Consider the following 19274-nt stretch of genomic DNA (forward strand, 5'->3'; position numbering starts at 1 on the left):
CGCAGTGATATCTTCTGAATTGCGGTGTGCCCCTACCTGGGCTCACTTTGAATTACTTATGTGTCTCCTGTCTTGGAAGACTAAATTCACTCATGCATGCCATCATAAGCTTACGTAATTAACATGCAAAGTCAGAACTAGTGCCGAGCTCAGTGCCATGCATATAGTAGGCATACAGTAAACATTTATTAAATGAACACATAAATAAACAATAAACCTCACCACTAAATGGGAGTGATTTTCTGGTATACGGTTATAACGTGGTTGGGGTCATTCTGTCTTTTCTATTTGTTCATTCCCGTCAACATGTAAACGTGTTTAAGTCTTTCCTATCCTTAACAAAATGAAACAAAACAAGGAAAACAAGCTTCCCTTCATCTTGGACCCCTCTTTGGTTACTGTCTGTTCTTATGTCTCTCTTTTCATCCAGAATTGAAAAGCCATTAGACTCTTCAATATATTGTAAAATATCCTTGGCTCCAATTGCCTGCCTGGATGTTTTCAGAATGAAGGCGTCAATTGCTTTATGATTGCCAAATCCAGCGGACACTTTCCAGTCTTCCTTTTAATGGATCTCTCTACCGTGTTTGACACCATTGACCTTCCTCTGGCACTCTTGCTTCATTGGTTCTCACTTCACTTTTCTCCTGTGATTCTTTATTTTATTTTATTTTTTTATTTTTTATTATACTCTAAGTTCTACGGTACATGTGCACAATGTGCAGGTTTGTTACATATGTATACATGTACCATGTTGGTGTGCTGCACAGGAGCCCAAAAGTCCATCAATGATCTCCTGTGATTCTTTATGTATTTCTCAAATTGTGTTTTCCCCGACTCCTTTGGGTTTTCTCTCCATCCATCCCTTATGAGTTGGTGTTCCTTTGCATTCTGTGGTTAACCTATAGTTCTTCCCAGCCTACATACTTGAATCCATCTTCATCTCCAAATTGGTATCTCTAGCTTCACACCTTTTTTTTCAGTTTCAAGTTTGTATATTCAATTCATCTAGATTCCTTCAGGTACATTCAAATTGAACTGTGCTTATCTTTACCTGCTTCCCTTTCTGCATTCTTCCTTTTTTTTACATTTCCATATCCAGTCACTTATCGAGTGCTGCCAATTTCACTTTCTACAGATTTTTCAAATCTCTGCTACCAGTCCCCTGTTCTCATGATCTCTTACTGAACTGCTTTAGCAGGTTCCTGAGTACTCTTCTGGCTCCAGGCTTATCCCACTCAAATCTACCTTTTGTTTAACCTTCATAGTGATCTGTCTCATATAATTTCCAACAGGGCAGGGCATTTTTTTTCTTTTTTTTTTTACTCCAGCACCTGTCTCATTGTAGGTACTTAATAAAAATTTAATGGATGAAGGAATTTATCTGAAATGCATAGATGACCAAATGTTTTCCCTGCCTTCAAAAAATTCTTCAGTGACTTTTCATCATCTCTAGGATGATTTGGCACCATATTTGTCTCTTGCTACTCTCCGACTTACACTTTGTGCTCTGACAATGCTCACCTACTTTCAGACTCACAAATATGAAATTCTGCATCTTATTTCCATGGTCTGCTCATGGAAACTCCCCCTGTCAGCAAAGCTCTCCTTTGTCAACTTGTAAACTAATGTTTACCCTTTAAGAGTCAGCTCAGATATCACCTGTTCCAAGACGCCTTCTCTGATTCCTTCCCAATCCCCTCCAACTTAGTCTGGGTCAGGTATTCCTTCTGTGTTCCCATCACCCTGTTCTTACCACATTTTACTCTAATGATTTGTTTGTGTGTTTATCTCATTGTTTGTGATTTCATATAGGTCTTCATCTTTGTATCCCCAGCACCTAACACAGTGACTAGAATTTAATAGGAATATAGAGTTTGTGGAAAGAATGTAAAATATCTCAATGATTGCAGGAGGCTATTCCTCTGACATTTCGACTCAGGGATGTACTGGCCACATTACAGTATATCCCCAAAATGGTTTAGAGTGTCCTGAATGTCATGTTTTGGCATTGCAAATGTGACATTATTACTATTCTTTATTTCTTGCTTTAGTATCTCAGTGTCTAACTGATTGCCTAGAAAATCTAATAGCTGCTGTTGATAACCCTTAATTTCTTAGTGAAGAAATTTATATTTTTAATTATATTTTTATACATTGAAGGATATTATAAATGAATAATCTTTGTGTTAACATTATCTTTACTGACTTGCTGAAAACTTTATTCCATGTTATTGTTATGGTTAGTACCAAGTGACTGATGAAGAAAATCATCCTCCATGACAGAGAAGAATGTAAATGTATTAAAAAAAAACTTAAAGGAAAATAAGATGTTTCTATTTAAGAATAAATTTCTATATCTCTAGTACCATAAGTTTGGATATTATAGCCACAAGGTAGTTTGAGACCTCAGGGAAGGGAGAATCTTAAGAAGGCAATGGGTTGGGCCGTATCTAGAACCAACTTGGCCGTGGGAGCCCTGATCAGAGTTTAGAAGTAAGTCCAAAATACAAGCCTTACTTTATCTGGGTTGCTAGGATGAGGTAGGTAATAAGTGAAGTGATGTGTGGGGAGGCTAGTAGGATTTTCTGGAGAGTGGCAAAACTCAATCAAGAGTAAGAGGCCAGGTGCAGTGGCTCATGCCTGTAATCCCAGCATTCTGGGAGGCTGCAGTGGGTGGATCACTTGAGGCCAGGAGTTTGAAACCAGCCTGGCCAACATGGCGAAACCCTATCTCTACTAAAAATACAAAAATTAGCCAGGCCTGGTGGTATGCGCCAGTTGTCCCAGCTACTCAGGAGGCTGAGGCAGGAGAATTGCTTGAACCTGGGAGGTGGAGGTTTCAGTGAGCTGAGATCATGCCACTGCACTCCTGCCTGGGCGACAGAGGGAGTCTCTGTCTCAAAAAAAAATAGAAGAGTAAGTGAAGCTTCTGCACTTTCCTCTCTATGCTTCTGTTTCCCTTTTTTGCATTCCTCTATTGGAGAGCAAAGCACGTGATACTGAAATCATTCCTATACTTCTGTCTTCTCCCTGAAGTTATGAAACCTTGTAGACACAGATTTTGCTATAATCACTTTATGTTCCCAGAATCTGCTATATAATAAATGTTTATTGAGTGAACAGGTAAAGGGAAGGGAGGTGGGGATTGAGGTTATTTGTGTTCTGTAGAGGGAGTCGGGGGCATGGTATGGTGTCACTGAGATTTTAACACGGCAAACGGATTTGTCTAATTTGAAATTGTATTCTAACCCCTAAGTGAGAGGTGGGTGAAGACAAAGTGACTGCATCTAGTGAGGATGGCTAGTAAGGTGTAGGCAGGTTTTAGAGGCTTGAAGGTAGAATTTAAAGACCTAGTATAGGGGACACATGCAGGTATAGGCAGCTTGAAGCTTAATAGACATGTGATGAAAGGCCTTTACCCAGGCATGAAAGGGCAGCAAAATTCCCATCAGACTGAATATATTGGTGGAAACAGGGTCTCCTCCTTATGTTTTGCCAGGATCAGCTAGAATCGGCTCCAGATGGGCTTGTGGCCAAGCCTGCAGGCCTCAGTACTTACTGCTGAGTAGAGCTGGAGACAGCAAGAACACTTAACTTTCAGGAAATGAACATCTTGTGTCATTGTGTGTGTGTGTTTCTGCATTTGAGCCATCTAAGCAAGACTGTCCCACTGTCACTTTGGCTGTGTTGATGATAAATTTGATCTCAGACAGTGATCAAAATGGACTGATCAGCCTTGCAGGCTGATTTGCTTTTTGTGTACAGCTGGGTTTTAAGATAGTCATGGTATTACATGTAGCCTTGAGTACAGTTTTCTAATGGTAGGCTGTGAGAATGGATCATCTTATTTAGAAAAGGTCTTCTCTCCAAAGAGCTGTGACTTGGCTTAGTGAAAACTTCAAGGTTGATTCTTGCTGGTGTTTCTGTTGAGCAGGTGAGGCTTTATTTGAAGCAGATTACCCTGGATCCAAATATTGCTTCTCTCCCTTACTAACTGTGTATTTTTGGCAAGTTACTTAACCTTTCAGAGCTTTATAAGGTAGGGGTAACAGTGACTACCAGCAGGGTTGCTTGAATATCACTGCTGATGCCATGTGGTTCCTAGTATCAGGGCTGACACATGGTGGAAACTCACCGTGGCAAACTCACCATGGAAACTCAGTGGCAGTTTTGTCAGGAAAGTACTAAGGTCCTTTCTGATAAACAGGAAATGAACGCATCTCCAGAAGTTGTTCTCCTGCTGATTTTACTAAGAAAGGATGATAAATGGCTGAGCGTTTGCTATTAGCACTGCACACCTAACTTCAAAACATAACTTGTGGAACAGATAGGAGATAACTACTCATTATTTTTTCTTTCACCTTTAGTAACAGCAGATAGTTTCTGAGATACATGCTACATTTTTACCAACATTGCATAAGCCACTCAATGAGATCATCTTCCATGCAAGAATATTTAAAGCTGGTTATAGCTTCGGGACATTTTTTCATTCTTGCATAAACCATAGTTTTCAATTATTTCAGCATCACTATGCATATTGTGGAGCTACATAGAAGTACTGGATGATTTCATTGTATCACACACCATTTGTTTTTGGAGAGGCTTTTTAGGGGGTGATACAAGAGATTTAAGGCATACTCTTGGTTTATTGGAAAATATGCTTTTTTATCTGCCTTCCTTTAGGAAGTCTTTAAAACTCACAAATTATGAATAGATTCAAAATTATTACATCTCTTTGTAACTACTTTACTTACAGATAAACTGTAATATTTTTAACTTCTTGGTAGAAAAAAAGAGATCCTGGACTTTTAAATTTAAAATATGTTTCAAGTTTTACTGTTACTAGCCAAGAGTTATAGGTATTATCTGAAGAAGTATATTCAATGTAGGGTATTTTTATCTTTAAAAAGTAAGTTTTATTAATATAGATCTTTTTTAGCAAGTGGTGAAAATCTATTTAAGGTTGATAAAAAAATCTTAGTGTGTATTTTTCTCACATTTTAATATAACTGTTGGTTTTTCTGTATGCTTCTGTAATCCTGACACTACAAGTGGTAAAATGTATAATGAGTATATGCAAGGGAGACTTTCTGATTCTTGCCTTGGGCAGCATTAGTTAATGATATTCATTCAGATACAGCCTGGTACAAATGGAGCATATTAAGAGACTTAAATTAGGTCAAATTGAATAATTAAATTTATGCCTTTACTTAAAAACAGCTTAATCAGCTGAGAGTGCTGAAGTCTGAGAAAAGGTTTAATTAAATATTAATAGGGAGTTAATTTTTCAACTTTATCTTCATTTACAATGATTGTGTATGTTTTTTCCTCCTTTGTTACCTTTTATAGATACTTGGAGATGAAGTTCAACCTTTTTCACTTGATGAAGAATTTGATTATGACAATGTGACGCTAACCTCCAAGTTTAGTCCTACAGAGATAGAGAACATCAAAGAGCTATGCAAGCAGCAGAAGAGAAAGGACACCAGCCCAGACTTAGAGAAATCCTGTGACTGATTCACAGAGGCATTTTGTGTGTGTGTGCTTATTTTAATTTTGTTCTTATTCTAGCAACATTAGAATAAAAGATAAACCTACTGTAATTCCCTTTGTGGAAATTTACATGTGTGCACTCATTTATCAGAGTTACCTGTTATTAGGGATATAGAGCAACAAGGCCAAGGAGATTGCTGCCCTTACAGAATTCTCTCTCGCCATGTCATTGTTGCATCTTGTGGCTGGTTGGAGGAGATGGGAGTGGGAAATGGGAACAGGAATCAGCATCTATGGAAGGATCCATTTTGATGAAAGCATTGCACTAAGTGATGTGGGGTGCTGTATTAAAGGTCAGAAACATGATCCCACTTTCTTGAGAGTAAAGAACAATTGCAGACGAAAACACATTGTAGCATATTAGAGAAAAATTGCCAATATGAGTAGGTCTGGGTCCTAGCTGTCCAGAGATAGTGCTATCAATGTGAGTGTTGTTGAGAGATTAGGCTTCTGGAATTGATTGGGAAAGGCTTTACTTAAAAAAGCCATCTGAGAATTGATGATATGTCACATATTAAATTCTTGCATTTCATTATTACCATTAAACCATGTGTGATAACGGTTGCAAAATACAAGGAAGATCTCTATCTCCAGAAGCTTAAAATACAACTTGAGAAGGCAAAACAACTAGAGAATATAAAAACACATGATGAAGTGCTAATTATGTAGCATACCCATACATGCATTAAGGCAAGGAGAAAAGAGGGATGAAGGCCCAGAGGAAGGGGAGTAATATGTTTCAATTAATTTTTATTATTGAAGGAATTAGTAACAAATTGAATGTACTTAACTGATTTTCTTTTCTCTTTCTTTTAAGTACACTTTGTTTTTCAGAGCAGTTTTATGTTCACAGAAAAATTGAGGAAGACAGCATCGTTTTCATGCACCCCCTGCGTCTCCCCAACTTAGACTCCCTTACTATCAATATTCCACACCAGAGTTGTTTTTTTTGTTGTTTTATTTTTCGCGATTAGTTTTCTTTTTGTGTGTGTGTGCGTGGTAAGAACTTCACATGAGCTCTACTCTCTTAAATGTTTAAGTGTACAATACAGTCTTGTTACCTATATGCACAGTGTTGTGCAGCAGATCTCTGGAATGTATTCATGTATAACTGAAACTATACTCACGGAACAGCAACTCTCCTTTTCCCCCTTCCCCAAAACCCTGGCAACCTCCATCCTACTTTCTGCTTCTATGAGTTTGACTTTATAGATAGCTCATATAAGTGGACATGGGGTATTTGTCCTTCTGTGATTGACTTATTTCACTTAGCATAATGCCCTTCAGGTATGCCCATGTTGTCGCATACAGCAGGATTTCCTTCTTTTTTTAAGGCTGAGTAGTATTCCATTTTATGTATACACTACATTTTCTTTATCCATCCATCAATGAACATTTAGGTTGTTTCCATATCTTGGCTATTGTGAATAATGCTGCAGGCCTGTGCTTGTATGCATGTACTTGTGCTTGTGTGTGTATGAGGAATTGTGTGTGTGTGTTTTGAGTGTGTATATGTATTCATAAAAACACCATTTATATTTTTTACAAAAGAATGCTCTTGATTTCATGTTGCCCTAGAGTCAAGTGTCTGCCACATTTATTTTTACTTATTCAACAAACTTTCATAAAGCTCCATTTGTGTGTTCAAGCTTTATGCTAGGCAGTGGGGAGGATACAGGCAAGTTAGACATGGTCCAATTAAGTAGGGAAGAGAGATGTATACACAAATAATTACAAGCTATATTGTCCAATATAATAGCCACTAGCTGCATTCTAGTACACTAGAGTACTTGAAATATAGTGAATGAGAAAGTTTCAGCTGTTATTTAATTTTTATTTCAATTTAAAATAGAAAACTGATATTTGATTCAGTTATTAGAAAACTTTCAAGTACATTTAGAACAATTTGGGTATGTGAATCTACTTTTGCAATTATACATTTTATGAAATGTAAATGCAGATCAGTTATTTTGGAAAACAGCTTAGTGTATTAGGGTTCTCTAGAGGGACAGAACTAATAAGATACATACATATATATATATATGAAGGGAAGCTTATTAGGAGAATTGACTCTTACAATCACAAGGTGAAGTCTCACAATAGACCGTCTGCAAGCTGAGGAGCAAGGAAGCCAGTCAGAGTCCCAGTACCTCAAAAGTAGGGAAGCCGGCAGTACAGCCTTCAGTCTGTGGCTGAAGGCCTGAGAGCCCTTGGCAAATCACTGGTGTAAGTCCAAGAGTCCAAAAGCTGAAGAACTTGGAGTCCAGTGTTTCAGGGCAGGAAGCACCCAGCACAGGAGAAAGATGAAGGCCAGATGACTCAGCAAGTCTGCTCTTCCATCTCCTGCCTGCTTTATTCTAGCCACGCTGGCAGCTGATTAGATGGTGCCCATCTAGATTGAGGATGGGTCTGTCTCTCCCAGTTCACTGACTCAAATGTGAATCTCCTTTGGCAACACCCTCACAGACACACCCAGGAATGATACTTTGCATCCTTCAATCAAGTTGACAATATTAACCATCACAGCTTAGTGTTTGAATTTAAAATATGCTGCAAGTATAAAATATGTATGGGATTTCAAAGAATTAGTAGTGAAAAAATGTGACTTTCTTGTTATATTTTTTGTATTAGTATATGTTGAAATGGTACTATTTTTGATTAAATAGTTAAAATATATTATTAAAATCCACCAATTTCTCTTTACCTTTTTCGTGAGACTACTGGGAAATTTGAAATTACACATGTGGCATGCATATTTATATTTGACAGCACTTTAGTCGACGATAATCTTAGTTGTGAGACTGGTGTATACCAAGAGCTACTGGGACAAAACATTTTGGAGTTTTTAAATCATGCTTTGGAGAACTAGGGACTCCTCACAGAGAAACTGATGTTTAAGCTTGGCTGTAAAGAATTAGTAGGAGTTTTAGAGGCAGAAAAGGGGGAAACACATTACAGTCTAAGGGAATAATGCACAGAGGTGTAATGGAGTGTGACAAACTATTGCTTGGTTAAAGTAAAACCATAGTTTTCTAGTGTATGGGATAAACGGGATAACTGCAGGAGAGGAAGTTGGAAATGTAGGCTGGGGCCAGATTCTGCAGGCCTCGTGTGCTGTAGACTTTATTCTCTAGTTGATAGGGAGCTATTTAATGTGTTCATGCAGAGGAATAACACGATCAAAAATGTATTTCAGAAAGGTAACTTCAGCGTGAATGTGAGAGGTAAAATGAATATAGGTCAATCAGGGAGACAAGTTCGAAGGATAGTCTGTGTGGGTAAAAGTGGAGGGCATAGATTGGATGAGGTTTGGGAGCAGAAGCAGCGAGGATTTTTGACTAGTGCATTGTGGAAATGAGAGAGCAATTGTGGGGTTAAGACAAGATTTTAGTGTGCAATCTATGTACTCTTTGACTTGAGATAACCTTGTTATATAATTGTTCACAGGAGTGGATACTCTTTTGGCTCTCTTTATATAGCCTTTTGGTAGTTTCAATAAAACAGACTTTACTTTTTTTTAAGAGACAGAAGTTCTGTCACTCAGGCTGGCGTGCCGTGGCACAATCATAGCAGCCTCGAACTCCTGACCCCAAGCAATCTTCCCACCTCAGCCTGCTGAATAGCTAGGACTACAGGTGTGAGCCACCATGTCTGGCTGTTTTTTAAAACATTATTTTTTTTCCACAGAGACAGGGTTTCACTATGTTTCCCAGGCTGGTCTCTAACTCCTGGCCTCAAGTGATCCTCCTGTTTTGGCCTCCCAAAGTGCTGGGATTACAAGCGTGAACCACTGCACCCGGCCAAGACTTCATCATTTTTACAACATCTCCATTTTATGGACTTAAATAGTTTTATAATAGAAGAAACAAAACCACCTTTTTAAGTGTTTACAAAGAACTACATTTCAGTGAAGTGTTTCATTACTCAACTAGGCAGAGAAGATGGCAGGTGGAACATTTCTATCTGTAGGGTTGGTATACTATGTCTTGGCTTCATTCCTCTTGACAATTTTTGATCCCTGAATTATTTGAGGGGAAATTGTGTATTATGGTGAAAGTGACGGTGGAAAATGAGTCCCTTAAAGTCTTTGAATGAAATTGTTTTGTCTCCATCGTACCATTACCCTTGCCCTAACTAGCAAATAACTTCTTCATGACCGCCTTTCAGTCTTAGCAATCCCTTAAATTGATGGAAATGGTATGTTTTACACTGGTTGGCAAACCCTAACCAAGTAATCCTGCACTTGTAAGGATGGAAAATGTTTACCTGGATTAGGCTGTGGCAACAAAAATAAGATTAATAAAGAGTAGAATATAAGGAGAAGCATCTGGGTGTATACACCAAAATGGGAGGGAAGAACACGAAAATTTTAAAAGTACCTTTAAATAATGTGACCATTGCAACACGAACTAAATCGAAGTAGAGTAAATATCACTTCAAGCCTGTGGCACCAGTCCTGGCTTGTTCAGCATGGTGACACACTGAGAGATCTTACTACTTTCAGGATCCATCTTGTGTGGCATAGCACAAGAAGAAGAAGAAAAATTCTGCTCCAATTTTGAATTTCCTTGACTCCCTTTGTCAAGAATTCTCTTTTATATTCCTCCAAACACATACAACTATATTCTCATTTTGTTTATTTATTTATTTAGACACAAATCTCCCTCTGTCACCCAGATTAGAGTGCAGTGGCGTGATTATAACTCACTGTAGCCTTGAACTTCTGGCCTCAAGCGATCCTCCCACTTCAGGCTCCTGAGTAGGTGGTACCACAGGTTCATGCCACCATATCGAGCTAATTTTTAATTTTTTTATAGAGACGGGGTCTCACTATGTTGCCCAGACTGGTCTCGAACTCCTGGGCTCAAGTGATCCTCCCACCTTGGCCCCCCCAGAGCACTGGGATTATAGGTGTGAGCTACTGCTCCTGGACAGTGTCCTCTTTTTTTAAAAGTTCTTTTAAAAAAGAACTTTTCCCTGTGTGTTAAGTGACTGTGGTTGAATTAACATACGAAAAAGTTAAGGGAAAACATTTTCATTTCATTTGCTTGCTTCTTGGAAGTTGATGGTAAGTGAACACAGTAGCATGTGAAATGACGTGAAAGAGACCATCTTACTGAGAATTTTCTAGAAAGACATTTCTCCATATGTAAAAAAGCAATCCATCCTCCTCACCATGGCTTACCCAGCTTTATGTAATATGGCCCTTACGTGACTCTCCAATCTCATCTAGCACCATCTTCCTCATTTTTTACTGTGTTCTGGCCAGTTCGTATTATTTTTTGTTTGTTTTTCAAACACTCTGCCTTTTTTCCACCTTAGGGCTTTCATTCTTGTTTTTCCTTCTCATTGGTCTTCCCTGGTATTCATTTGGCTGGATCCTTGTTATTATTCAGGCCTTAGGTGATATATATCTTCCCAGAATCTCTCTCTGACAGCCCTATTTAATCTTTTTCCCACAAGCCTCCATCCCTATCACTGTGCACCCTTGTTTTGTTTATTATCTGACTCTCCCTTTAGAACGTGAGCTACAAGAAGGCATGAACCCAGTCTGCCTTTACATTGCAGCTGCCCCAACCCCTGAAAAGGCCCTGCAGTAAAGTAGGGGTTCAATAAATATTTACTAAATGAATCAAACCTAAAAATATAAGCTTAGCAGCTTGAAGAACTTGGAGGTCCATTTCATCAGTTCAATTTGGTTAGATGTATATTGAGCACTTTTTGTATTTAAGGCATACCTAAGTGTTTTACTTCCTAGACTGATAAAAATCTGATGGCCAGTGCAAATTTGGGAAGCCTGGCCTGTTCTACAGAACTGTTCTATGTTCAACAAGTTTCTTTCTTTTATTCATCAGAATCCCGTAGAGAATTGAGAGAAAGTTCGTTCTCATGGGAACTTTATCCACTCCTCAATTGCTCTTTTGAAACTTTGTTATGACGTCTTAAATTGAAAATCCTATTCAGGAGCAATTCATGTGATGTAATACTGATATTAATGCAGGCATTATTAAGAAATTATTTTGCTCCCTCTCCCGTCTCCCTCTCCCTCTCCCGTCTCCCTCTCCCTCTCCCGTCTCCCTCTCCCTCTCCCGTCTCCCTCTCCCTCTCCCGTCTCCCTCTCCCTCTCCCGTCTCCCTCTCCCTCTCCCTCTCCCTCTCCCTCTTCCGTCTCCCTCTCCCTCTCCTTTCCACGGTCTCCCTCTCATGCCGGGCCAAAGGTGGACTGTACTGCTTCCATCTCGGCTCGCTGCAGCCTCCCTGCCTGATTCTCCTGCCTCAGCCTGCCGAGTGCCTGTGATTGCAGGCGCGCGCCGCCACGCCTGACTGGTTTTCATGTTTTTTTGGTGGGGACGGGGTTTCGCTGTGTTGGCCGGACTGGTCTCCAGCTCCTAGCTGCGAGTGATCCGCCAGCCTCGGCCTCCCGAGGTGCCGGGATTGCAGACGGAGTCTCATTCACTCAGTGCTCAATGGTGCCCAGGCTGGAGTGCAGTGGCGTGATCTCAGCTCGCTACGGCCTCCACCTCCCAGCCGCCTGCCTTGGCCCCCCAAAGTGCGGAGATTGCAGCCTCTGCCCGGCTGCCACCCCGCCTGGGAAGTGAGGAGCGTCTCTGCCTGGCTGCCCATCGTCTGGGATGTGAGGAGCCCCTCTGCCTGGCTGCCCAGTCTGGAAAGTGAGGAGCGTCTCTGCCCGGCCGCCATCCCATCTAGGAAGTGAGGAGCGTCTCTGCCCGGCAGCCCATCGTCTGAGATGTGGGGAGCGCCTCTGCCCCGCCGCCCCGTCTGGGATGTGAGGAGCGCCTCGGCCCGGCTGCGACCCCGTCTGGGAGGTGAGGAGCGTCTCTGCCCGGCCGCCCCGTCTGAGAAGTGAGGAGACCCTCTGCCTGGCAACTGCCCCGTCTGAGAAGTGAGGAGCCCCTCCGCCTGGCTGCCACCCCGTCTGGGAAGTGAGGAGCGTCTCCGCCCGGCAGCCACCCGGTCCGGGAGGGAGGTGGGGGTCAGCCCCCCGCCCGGCCAGCCGCCCCATCCGGGAGGGAGGTGGGGGGCTCAGCCCCCCGCCCGGCCAGCCGCCCCGTCTGGGAGGTGAGGGGTGCCTCTGCCCGGCCGCCCCTACTGGGAAGTGAGGAGCCCCTCTGCCCAGCCAGGAGCCCCTCTGCCCAGCCAGCCGCCCCGTCCGGGAGGGAGGTGGGGGGGTCAGCCCCCTGCCTGGCCAGCCGCTCCATCCGGGAGGGAGGTGGGGGGGTCAGCCCCCCCACCCGGCCAGCCGCCCCGTCCGGGAGGGAGGTGGGGGGGTCAGCCCCCCGCCCGGCCAGCCGCCCCGTCCGGGAGGGAGATGGGGGGGGTCAGCCCCCCGCCTGGCCAGCCACCCGGTCCGGGAGCTGAGGGGCACCTCTGCCCGGCCGCCCCTACTGGGAAGTGAGGAGCCCCTCTGTCCAGCCAGGAGCCCCTCTGCCCAGCCAGCCGCCCCGTCCGGGAGGGAGGTGGGGGGGTCAGCCCCCCACCCGGCCAGCCGTCCCGTCCGGGAAGGAGGTGGGGGTGTCAGCCCCCCGCCTGGCCAGCCGCTCCGTCTGGGAGGGAGGTCGGGGGGGGTCAGCCCCCCCACCCGGCCAGCCGCCCCATCTGGGAGGGAGGTGGGGGGCTCAGCCCCCTGCCCAGCCAGCCGCCCCATCCAGGAGGGAGGTGGGGGGCTCAGCCCCCCGCCCGGCCAGCCGCCCCGTCCGGGAGGTGAGGGGCACCTCCGCCCGGCTGCCCCTACTGGGAAGTGAGGAGCCCCTCTGCCCGGCCAGCCGCCCCGTCCGGGAGGGAGGTGGGGGGCTCAGCCCCCCGCCCGGCCAGCCGCCCCGTCCGGGAGGGAGGTGGGGGGGGTCAGCGCCCCCTCCCGGCCAGCCGCCCCGTCCGGGAGGGAGGTGGGGGGGTCAGCCCCCCACCCGGCCAGCCGCCCCGTCCGGGAGGGAGGTGGGGGGCTCAGCCCCACGCCCGGCCAGCCGCCCCGTCCGGGAGGGAGGTGGGGTGGTCAGCCCCACGCCTGGCCAGCCGCCCCGTCCGGGAGGGAGGTGAGGGGGTCAGCCGCCCGCTCGGCCAGCCTCCCTGTCTGGGAGGGAGATGGGGGGGTCAGCCCCCCGCCTGGCCAGCTACCCAGTCCGGGAGCTGAGGGGCGCCTCTGCCCGGCCGCCCCTACTGGGAAGTGAGGAGCCCCTCTGCCCGGCCACCACCCCGTCTGGGAGGTGTACCCAACAGCTCATTGAGAATGGGCCATGATGACGATGGCAGTTTTCTGGAGTAGAAAGGGGGACAAGGTGGGGAAAAGACTGAGAAATCGGATGGTTGCCGTGTCTGTGTAGAAAGAAGTAGACATGGGAGACTTTTCATTTTGTTCTGTACTAAGAAAAATTCTTCTGCCTTGGGATCCTGTTGATCTATGACCTTACCCCCAACCCTGTGCTCTCTGAAACATGTGCTGTGTCCACTCAGGGTTAAATGGATTAAGGGCGGTGCAAGATGTGCTTTGTTAAACAGATGCTTGAAGGCAGCATGCTCGTTAAGAGTCATCACCACTCCCTAATCTCAAGTACCCAGGGACACAAACACTCTGCCTAGGAAAACCAGAGACCTTTGTTCACTTGTTTGTCTGCTGACCTTCCCTCCACTAGTGTCCTATGACCCTGCCAAATCCCCCTCTGTGAGAAACACCCAAGAATGATCAATAAAAATAAAATAAAATTAAAAAAAAAAAAGAAATAAAAAAAAAAAGAAATTATTTTTAGGCAGCTAGGAAGGGTGAAAGTTCTCAGTGGAATTCTTTTTTTTTAATAAAAAGCGATCCCCAAAACATTTCTTTTCTAACAAAAAGTGTCTTGAAAAACCAGACCTACAAGCATTGATATGCCAATGCCAGCAGCTAAAAGCCAGGTCCACCCAATATGGCATCTCCCACCCTCTTTTCCTTGTTACCATGTGTGCCAGGTGTCATGGCAGCCTCCAGATAAAACCACGTGTACTGGCATCATGGCCGCCACCAGATGGAGGCCACATTTGTATAACAAAAGATAGGGTGGGAGGGCCAGTCTTTTCATGGGCTAAGTAAATGACACACCTGGTCAACCCAATCCCCTGAGGCCTATGTAAATCAGTCACCGCCCCCTCAACTTTCTGTACAAACCAATTGCAGTCCGCCACAAACGAGGCCCTCTTCCACCTGCTTTCTCAACACGAGGAAGCATTTTCTCTCTCTTTTCTTTTTCTATTAAACTTGCTGCTCCTGAACCCAATCCGCATGTGTGTCTGTGTCCTGAATTCTTTCTTGACTGAGACCAAGAGCCAGGGTATATACCCCAGACAATGAAGCCGTTTCATTTTGGGTTCTTGCCCAGAATCTGGATCAGAACAGAAGACAGACACATTGGAGTGGTGAGTATGGAATGAACCTCAAATCCATCCTTTAATCTCAAGGCTCTCTTCCAGCTACCCTGTTGCTAAATTTTCCTCTCTTTTCTATCCGCGGTTGCTACGTCTATTCTCTGTGTATGTGATGTGTGGAAATTTTTACAGTTCAGAGAAACAGGTCTGTTAGAAAAGATTGGCAAACGTGGCAGGCAGTAACTTAGTAAGCATCTCTCTCTACCATTTATCTGGTGAGCACATGGTATTTCTAAGCCAAAAAGCGCCTCCTAGTGGAAATAGAAATCCTCTTCATGAGGCATGTTGCGGGTCCTTCCTTTGCCTTACAGTGCACCTTCCTTTTGCGCCACCAGAAATCAGGCTCTAAGCCCCCTCTGTGAACAGGAAAGTTCTGCCTTCAGCAGTTAGGAGTAAAATGTCCTCCATAGCCAAATTTTAGTTCTGATGCTGTCCCAACAGCAGGAAAACGGCCATTCAGTCCCTACATTCTTTTAAGAAACTTAGTCTGTTTCCAATTAGAACAGTACTTAATTAATAAGAGGATTTTAGTTTCAGAGGTTAACGGGAACCGTTTTTCTAAGAGTAAATGCTTTAGCATGGGCCATAATAGCAGAATATAGGGTTCAATCTAGCATACCCCCCATTAAAGGGGCCTTGCCCAATTACTTAGTTTTTCTTGAGATTCATTTTTTTTAGGGAGGCACACAGGTCACACAGGTCTAGGAAGTCAAAGGGAAATCATAGGCAGAGGACTACAGCTGCTTGGAGGAGCACAACTAGGCCCAAATCTTAGTTCCTCTGGTGCTGTGGCTTGGAGGGTCATGCCTGCAATCATGGGTGGCACATTTAACATGGTGCCAGAACTTGGGAACCAAAAAGAGAAAACAGTCATGGGGATGCTCCCACTGTCTTCCCCTCCATCCTGGGTCACAAAGAAAGGAAGGAGACTAAAAGGACGTTTTTATTCTTGCTTCTCTTTCTAGATGGGTACTATCTTCAGCCTGCACTCCCCTGAAGTGCATTCTGAGGTGCTGGGGGCATCTTTCACCCTGAGACTTTAAAGAAAAAGCAGCTCATTTTCTTTTGCATAAGGGCATGGCCTTTTTACTAGACCTTTGCAAGCATTGCAAAATCAACCCAGCTCTTTTAGCAATCATATCAGGCAGGCCCAACGAGAATAATTCCCTGAAATTAGAGAAGCAAGTTCCAGGGGAACCATCTGAGGATCCCTCTTATTTGGGACCCCTTCAAGTTCCCTTCTCATTATAGGACCTTAGACAAATAAAAGGAAACTTAGGCCAGTTTTCTGACGACCCTGTTAAGTATATAGAAACCTTCCACAATTTAACTCAGGTCTATGGTGTTTTTCCTTCTTTCACAGTTTAAAGTGGATCTTTTATAATGTTCTTCCAACCTGGGAAATGTTAATTTTCCAAACCTTAAAATGCTTGGCTTAGAGTTGAGCTGGGGGAAAGGGAATCCAGAAGCCTGACATTCTGTAAAAAGAGTAAAAATTTACCAGTCGAGGCTGAGCGCAGTGGCTCATGCCTGTAATCTCAGCACTTTGGGAGGCCGAGTCGGGTGGATCACGAGGTCAGGAGTTTGAGACCAGCCTGACTAACATGGTGAAACCCCGTCTGTACTAAAAATACAAAAATTAGCTGGGTGTGGTGGCAGGCACCTGTAATCCCAGCTACTCAGGAGGCTGAGGCAGTAGTATCGCTTGAACCTGGGAGGCAGACGTTGCAGTGAGCTGAGATCGCACCATTGCACTCCAGCCTCGGCAATGGAGCGAGACTCTGTCTCCAAAAAAAAAAAAAAAAAATTTACCAGTCGAGCTTTTGGCTTCCCTCTCCCTGTGCAAACTGGTAAAAAAAGATCATAAAAATAATGACAAAGGATTTGTGAGGTTGATCTTAAGCTGTAGCCAATCTGGTGTGCTTTGTGTGTCTTTCTGTATGGTTCTGTCAAAAGAAAGACTATCTTAGGTTAGGATGCAGGCCCAGGACCCCATAAGGCTGCTGTTCATTGCCAGCTCAACAAAATAGTAACAAACTTGGCTACAGGCCTCCATCTTGTTTCAAGTCCTTCGGAACATGACCCGTAACCACGTAGGAATTCTTCGTTTTAGCCTCTGCCATTTTAAATGGTGGCTGTCTTCTTGTGCTAAGTCAGTTCCTGGATGAAGGCCACAAAATCCGATAAGCCACTTTATTGATTTGGGTGGTGCCAGCTCAAGGGTAGGGCTTACAAAATATCTTAAGCACTGATCTTGAGAGCAGCTGACGGAGGATCGGAGTTTTGTAGCCTCCAGCTGCTTGGCTCCTGGGCCATGGTTTTTAATCTTGTGGCTAGTTTCTTGGTCTGGTCCCCAGGCAAGAAGGAAGTATATATGATGAAGTGGCTGTTATCATCTTTGTTTTAGACTATAAACTGTAAATCAGGCTCCTCCCAAAATTGGTTCGGCCCACGCCCAGGGATGCGCAAGGACGACTTAGGGGCTGGAAACAAAATGGAGTTGGTTGGGTTGAATCTCTTTCAGTGTCTTAGTGACAATTTTGCAATGATGGTTTCAAAAATTGCCTGTCACCCACTTTGAAGCTATCTTGTACACCTGTGGTTAATCATAACCTAATTAAGGTTTGTTGGTTTCACCTGTGAGGTTACTTTTTGTAAAGTTCAAAAGCTAAAAAATCTTAACTGCTTGGCGTGGCTAAAGTAGAGTAACAAGGGATTTAAAAGGATTTTCTTAAACAGCACTCAGCTTAATTAAAAGTGGATATTCAAGTTATAGGTATATTTAAAAGGCCTTTATGGTTTTCGCTTCTTGGATCTTGTTTTTCTGGAAAAAAGGTTTTTTTCTTCTCAGTCTACTGAATTATTTTTCTCCATTTTTTTGTCTTGCCACACTTAATGCATACATGAGAGGCCCTAAGATAACTTCTGGTAGCATGGGACTCCGTGGGAAAACAGAGGAGGTGCCACAGACATTGTTTTGGGAAAAAAACCTCTGTTTTCCTCATGAAACCCCAGGAATTAAAAGCAGATACTTCCCTCTCAAAATCAAAGGCTCTGTTCTGTTTTGCCTTGTGTTATCTGGCCATTTTGAGTTTTGGGGGTATCAAATTACTTCACATTAGGAGAGAGCTTTGGTGTGTAATAATTAAGTAAGAAATACACTCTTTAAAAGATGGCTCTCCCTCCTTTTGGGGATCCAAAATCCAGCATAAAAAGGCATCCTTAATTTTCCAGATCTGTCTTTACCTGTAGCTGTGCTTGCTTATTAGTCCCTAAAGATGCATGCCATCCCGGCCCTGTTCCTCCAAGGGCTCCACCCTGAAGCCAGTAATCCAGTTATGAAAGTGTCAAATAAAAATCTTACAAGTGCTGAATCTTCTGTCTGTGTCGCTGTGTATGTGTTTTGTGTGATGTCTATAAAAAGAGCTCCAATTAATTGGCTTAAAGAAAAAATAAGCCTTAAATATTTTTTAGTTCATGTGACTTTAATATTTTAGCTGGTACATAACTAAAATCACTTACTGGCTGGGCGCAGTGGCTCATGCCTGTAATTCCAGCACTTGGGAGGCCTAGGTAGGTGGATTGCTTGAGGTCAGGAGTTCAAGACCAGCCTGGCCAACATGGTGAAACCCTGTCTCTACTAAAATACAAAAATTAGCTGGGCATGGTGGCGGGTGCTTGTGATCCCAGCTACTAGGGAGGCTGAAGCAGGAGAATTGCTTGAACCCAGGAGGTGGAGGTTGCAGTGAGTTGAGATCGTGCCACAGCGCTCCAGCCTGGGCGACAGAGCAAGACTCTGTCTCAAGAAACACAACAACAATTAAAAACACTTACTAACCAGGCTTTTCACCAAAAATAAAAGTTGCTAAGAGTTAAGAGTGCAACATGTATTTGAGATCATTAAACAGTTTTACATTCAAGGCATATAAAAACAGTGAAATGTGTTTTTTAGTAAAAGATTATAAGAAAGCATGGAAATGCAAATTTTGCCCAGGAATAAGGGATTATCTTACATTTAATAAGATAAAGCTAAATGTTTAAGTTGTAGAAAGATTGTAAAAATTAATCTTGCAAAAATGTGTAAACCTAACTAAATTCAAAAGCATATTACATGGTCTTTTCATAAATTGAGCATTGAAATAAAAGCACAACAAGGGTGTCTTAAGACACTAATCTGCCCGTTAGTAAAAGAGGTTATAAAGGGCTTGTAAAGATTTCACCTCCTGGTCAAATTGGTTAAGATTAGATGGAATCATCTATAAGCTTCCATTTAAAGAAATTGGGATTGATATCAGTAAATTAATG

General features: G+C 43.5%; 1 protein-coding gene across 9 annotated transcripts in view; it reads left to right on the plus strand.

The window, feature by feature from the left end:
- Positions 1-5606, plus strand: part of IFTAP (intraflagellar transport associated protein) — a 62891-nt gene extending 57285 nt beyond the window's left edge. For all 9 annotated transcript variants that reach the window (XM_024347045.3, XM_024347040.3, XM_024347042.3 and 6 more), the window contains one exon: positions 5353-5606. In XM_024347045.3, coding sequence (XP_024202813.3) covers positions 5353-5520 — 168 coding nt within the window. In that variant the 3' untranslated portion in view covers positions 5521-5606. The remainder of the gene's footprint in view (positions 1-5352) is intronic.
- The last annotated feature ends 13668 nt before the right edge of the window (positions 5607-19274 follow it).

Source organism: Pan troglodytes, chromosome 9, assembly GCF_028858775.2.
Source record: "Pan troglodytes isolate AG18354 chromosome 9, NHGRI_mPanTro3-v2.0_pri, whole genome shotgun sequence".
In the NCBI taxonomy this organism is placed as follows: Eukaryota; Metazoa; Chordata; class Mammalia; order Primates; family Hominidae; genus Pan; species Pan troglodytes.